Source organism: Emydura macquarii, unplaced genomic scaffold (genome assembly GCF_026122565.2).
Source record: "Emydura macquarii macquarii isolate MOO-44397 ecotype Brisbane River unplaced genomic scaffold, CSIRO-AGI_Emac_v2 contig_2768, whole genome shotgun sequence".
Taxonomy (NCBI): Eukaryota; Metazoa; Chordata; order Testudines; family Chelidae; genus Emydura; species Emydura macquarii.
The window spans coordinates 1,179,104-1,184,881 of NW_027132905.1; the positions used below are offsets into that span (position 1 = coordinate 1,179,104).

Genomic DNA, 5,778 nt, shown 5'->3' on the forward strand with positions numbered 1-5,778 from the left:
GTATTCAACCAGTGGAACGACTGACCAGGCCTGGCGGGTGGATTCTCCCTCCCTGGCCATTTTTAAATCAAAACGGGGTGTTTTCCTACAAGATCTGCTCCGGGAATGGTTTTGGGGGGGGGTGCAGTTCTCCGGCCTGCGCCTCCTGGAGGGTCGCCGCACTTGCGCAGCTGCCCCTTCACCAGCTGGGATGAAAGGCCAGGGCCCGTCTATACCCCAGATGGGGGCTCCCGGCCCCCCCACCGCTGGGGCCTTGGCCGCTGGCAGCCTCGCTGGCCACCCGCGTTTGGTGCCCATAGACCAGGACAGCCCCTGCGGGAGCAGCCAGGGCTGAGGTGCAGCTGGTGGGGGGGGGGCTTCTGGGGGTGCAATGGGGGCAGGGTTCGAGGGGGCGGGTCTAGCCACCCCATAAACCTGCCCTTGGCTCCCCCCCCCCCCGTGGACATGGCCCAACCCACAGGCCCAGAGACAGGCACATGGACTGAGCCATTCACACCGCATGCGCGCATGCGCGCCACGCGCAGCTCCCTCCGGCCTTCCCACCTCGGCTCTCCGCACGCTCCCGCCGCCTGGGCGGGGCCTGCCTCCGGCAAGGGGGCGGGGGCAGCTCTGTTACCGGCGTCGAGGAGAGCCAATCAAACGGCGGCGTCTCCGCCCCGTGGGCCCGTGCCTGCGAGCCAATGGGGAGAAGGGGCGGGGGCGGCGCGGCCACCGGAAGTGAGTGCGGAAAGGCGCAGGGGCGGGGCCGGGCGAGGGGACTTCGTTCCGGCGGCAGCGGGGAGGCGCCGCGGGCGGGGGAGGGGAGCAGCCGCGGAGGCACCAGGTGAGCGCTGGGCCTGAGGCTCCCTCAGCACCGCGGGGCCCGTCCCCCCTCCCCCCCCATCCGGGTATTACGGGGCCCCGCCCCCTCACCACAGAGCCCCCCCTAGCTCCCCCTCCCCCCGCGGGGCCCAGACCCTCTCGCCCTCGGGGCTCTGGCTTCACCCCCCCCCCCCCCGCCGGCCGCCGCGGAGTCCTAGCCCCTCCGCCCCGGCTGGGTCTCCCCCCCCCTTGCAGCGGGCCCGGGGCCCGGCGCGGGGCGAAGTGAGCTGCCCAGAGGCGGCGGGGGGAGCTGCCCGCCGGGTTTCCGGGGTGCCGGGCGGGTGCCCTGCTCGCTGCGCCCTTCCCCTGGGCCGGGGCCTGGCTCCCTGCCTCGGCCGGCCCCTGTAGCGGGGGACGCGGGCTGGGCGACGCTCCGGGGGGGGGGTGGCCCGTTTCGGGCTGGCGTTTTGCACGCGTCTCGGGGCGATCCCCCACCCCCTGGGTGCCCCGGCCTCGGGCTGAGCTGGGCTTCCCTTGTCATCCTCTTACGGGGGGGGTTAAACTCCGTCCTTCCAGGGAGAGTTGTGCCCTGGGTCTGACCCCGTGGAGTGGCTCATCCCCCGCAGGGCGGCCTGGTCAGGGGGCTGGCGATGGACACTTGTGCCCAGTGCGAGGCGGCCTGAGGTGGCCGCCCTGGGAAGAGTCTCCAGCTGATGGCTGCTCACTGGCCTGGGTGAAGTTTCCTAAGGGGTCTGCCTCGTTTTGCAGTGGACGCAGGGTACGTCTGTATTGGCAGTGGCGCTGTCCCTGCCGCCGGATCAGTTCAGCGGGGCCGGTTGAGCAGCTCGATCGATCCAGGAGTCGATGCTGTTAATCCACCCCCGCAACAAGAGTAACGCTGCGTCGATGGGAGGGCGTTTCCTGTTGGCGCAGTGCAGTGGGGACGCTGCAGTAGGTAGATGTTAGGAAGTCAGTGGGAGATTCGCAAGCTACTTTATGTAACTTGCGTATCTCCTGTGGATGGCCCTCGAATTTCGCTGGCAGTGTAGACCAAGCCCGACTCACTAAAAACACCAAAGATAGCATCCTCATTGGCAGTCTGAACAGAGAGCCCAAGCACTGAATAAGTAACAAGGCTGAACCCCGCTTGCAGCTCTGGTGGCCCTTCCAAACTGTGGTAGGTTAATTAGTGGGAGAAAAGCTTGCTGTGTTTCTCTTCCTGTTCTGTGGATGAACAGAGAACTTCAGCTTGTGGTTCCTGCCACGGTTGGTAAATGCTAAATTTGGATCTAAAGAACATGCTGATTGTAAAAATATATATCTTGCAGCGTTTATAGTAATCTCTTTTCCAGTTGATGCCAGCATAGGAAATTATCAGAAAAATTACCATATTGAAAGTCTAGGTCAGGGGTTCTCAATCTTTTTTTTGCTGGGACCCCCTTTGATAATATTTCAGGCTGTGATGACATCCCCCTCCCCCCATACCAGGCCACCCTTCGTACCTGGTGGTGGTGTTGCCTTTAGAGGTGGGTGCCTGGGTAGCAACCTCTGTTCTCATGATTCCCCCTACAATAGTCTTGCAACCCCCTTTTGAGTCAGGACCCCCAGTTTGAGAAACACTGGTCTAGGCCATATTAGAGGTCTTGATTGGGCAGGTTGTACGTTTCTAGCAATGACCTTGCATCCGATTTGCTGAAAGCAGTGGCTGCACTATATTTAGATGTGCTGTAAAACTAATTTATAATCCGCCTAATCTACATTTATGGGTTATTCCACAGGTACGTTCATCCACCACAATGGGTGAACCTCAGCAAGTGAGTGCTCTCCCTCCACCACCAATGCAGTATATAAAGGAATATACAGATGAAAATATTCGGAAAGGTTTAGCCCCTAAGCCTCCACCACCTGTGAAAGACAGCTACATGATGTTTGGTAACCAGTTCCAATGTGATGATCTCATCATTCGACCCTTGGAAAGCCAAGGCATTGAACGGTTGCATCCCATGCAGTTTGACCACAAGAAGGAACTAAGGAAACTCAATATGTCTATCTTGATCAACTTCTTGGACCTCTTGGATATCTTGATAAGGAGCCCAGGCAGCATAAAACGGGAGGAGAAACTGGAAGACTTAAAACTGCTTTTTGTCCATGTCCATCATCTTATAAATGAATATCGACCCCACCAAGCCAGGGAAACACTGAGGGTTATGATGGAGGTGCAGAAACGTCAACGCCTGGAGACTGCTGAGAGGTTTCAGAAGCATTTAGAACGAGTTGTAGTGATGATCCAGAACTGCCTGGCCTCCTTGCCTGACGATTTGCCTCATTCAGAGGGAGGGATGAGGTTAAAAACTGAGCCCATGGATATTGATGACAGCAACAATTATATTGGACAGAATGAACAGCAGAGAGAGAGTGCTGGCTGCAAGAAAGATCAGGTTTTAGACAAAGATGCTGCTATGTGTAGCATTATTGATGAAATGACATGAAAAGACTTATTTTGCAATTGTATAGAGCTCTTGGGGTAAGGAGTGGACTTGATGCTGGAGGTCGTATGGTATTTTTATTTTTTGCTGCTTTTGATGTCCATATAAATAAACAATCATGGAATTTAGTGTGTATAAACGTTTAACCCAGAAGTCTTATTTTTATAGTCCTAGATAATGTTCTTGCAGGTGATCAAACAAACTGAAGTGTTGCTTGATGCAGTTTGTATGGTGTACTGATCAGAACAGAAGAGCATAAATTTTCTAATGTTAAGTGCATCATGTCAGTTGAAGTAAGCTTTATTCCTTGGCTTTATTATATTTTCAATCATTTGCTGGTTTTATAGATGCACTCATTTTATGAATTTCTATGAAATAAGGACTGAGAAAAGATCAGTCTCTGCAGGGAATCTGGAGTTGACAATTTCAAATAAGTTAAAGGTACCTTGTGAAAACGTTGCAGTAAGAAACTATAAAACTATGTTCTGTTATAAAATATGGGCTGATTATTTCTGCCAATGGTGGTAGGTCAAAATTTCATTCTCTCCTTTTTAGTTTTGTAAAGTCAGTATAAATGTCTAAAACAATGCTCAGTTTTATTAGTGGTTTAAAAATTGAGTGCTGGTAGCCTAACACTCATAAGTAATTATACAATAAACTCTGTGCAGGTGACAATCTTGGTAACAAAATAGTTTTAAATTTTTCCAGGACTGATAAGCAGTAATTCTTTTAAAATAGAGATACCTGGATATTTCCTCCTTTAAACATAGCATTTAAAAATATTTCTTGTTAATATTTTATCATTGCTGTGGATACAATGTTAATTGATTGATCTTTGTAATCCAGGGATAAATCTCACCAAAACTTCCCACCTGGATAGGTAGGTCAGAAAATTATCTCCCCAGTCTTAGTGGTCTTGTTTTCACACTAGCCTATGTACCAGGATAGCTCTTAGTTAAATGTACATGTTCACTGTCAATATCTGAAGTGAGAGCACTTGCCTCTTCCCTCTTAGCCAGAATCAAACGGTCTGTTTAAATCCTCCTGTCTTTACAATAACATTTAGCGTTCAGTATTTTTATCTTTAGAACAAATTAGTCCCAGCAAAAATTGCAGTTTGTACAAAGATTTACAGGCAGTCTTGAATAAAAGCCTAATCTCATTCCTTTTAGTAACTTGGAGGTGAGTCAGGCTCTGGTACAGTGACACTTGTTCAGGGAAACAAAACCCTTTTATTCAACTGTTTTTCAGAATGTTGCAGCTTCCTTTTATCCCTCTCACCTGATGGATTCTGTCTGAACCAGAATATGCCCATGACTTTTCTTTCTTGTTTCTCTTAGAAACATTGATTTTCAGGGAGTAACATCAGTGCAATATCCATGTCCTCCATGAAACATCACGGAGTACTATTTCCCAGCAGACTAGAGAAGCATAATACTCCTACCCACTCACCCGTTTATCCTCCATTAACATGCTGACAGAAAAAACAAGAAGGTTCTAAAAATCAAAACTTACATTTGCAAGCAGATGAAAAGACACAGACTTCAAAACTCCTTGAGACTTTTCTCTGACTAAATGCTTTATTTTTAAAAATTTCACCCACTTTATCTTGGGCTTAATGAAAAATCTTTCAATATCTGGCTGTACAAAATGAAACAATGAGCTATAACTGAAAACTATTGTTATCTGAGGTCAAGATGGCTTTCAGCTTATGCTGTGTAATTTAACTTTTTTAACTGTCTTCTAAAGGGCTAAGGGGAAGCATTTCAAGTTATTCTGCCAGAGTCTTAACATTTCTGAAATTACAACACTACGTCTAGGATCACATCATAGTGTCAGATCTTTATATGGACATCAAAAAGTATTGATGGTTAGGGTCAACTGATTTATGGGACAGTTTGCATTGATTCCTCCACCCTTCCCATTATTGATTTAAAATACCTATTGGAGTTTTGGGCTAAAACGCATTTAAAAATGCATTCTGGAAATACCACATTCCCTGTACCCTGTTGAAGGAAAAGGTGGACTAGCAATGGTCCTGTGAAGTTGTCAAATAGGCCAGTCACCTTACCCATCACTTGTTTGTTTAATAACAGGCTGCATCTCCCTTTAGACTACAGCAGTTTAGCAGGTGGGGTTTTCCAGTATTTTTGGTGACCTATAGACTTACCTGGATGATTGATAATCTGCTGCAAAACTACTGTGACCATCCTATGTTCAACTACATGGAAGTAGCCAGAATTACATTTGATCAAAAAATTAATAATTTGAGGTATGTTTGGGGGTAATGTAAATTATAAAAACTAGGGAATCCATTAATAAATACTAATTTTTCTCCAGTTTCCTTTTCTCTGCCATTCTGCAGTACATAGTATAATAATCATTTTTTTTATATCTATGCAATGTGGCTAAACGAAAGGGGAAAATTGGCAGAGAACCATCAAAAATATTCTATGATCCACCACTGTTTTAGAGCCAGCGTCTGTCTCCT

At 48.8% G+C, this 5,778-nt stretch overlaps 1 protein-coding gene across 1 annotated transcript; it reads left to right on the top strand.

Annotated features, from left to right (window-relative positions):
* Nucleotides 1–750: 750 nt before the first annotated feature.
* MED7 (mediator complex subunit 7) lies at nt 751–3,991 on the top strand. The gene is made up of 2 exons (XM_067566412.1): nt 751–823; nt 2,580–3,991. The coding sequence occupies exon 2, from the start codon at nt 2,598–2,600 to the stop codon at nt 3,288–3,290; it is 693 nt and encodes a 230-aa protein (XP_067422513.1). The 5' UTR covers nt 751–823; nt 2,580–2,597; the 3' UTR covers nt 3,291–3,991.
* Nucleotides 3,992–5,778: the final 1,787 nt, after the last annotated feature.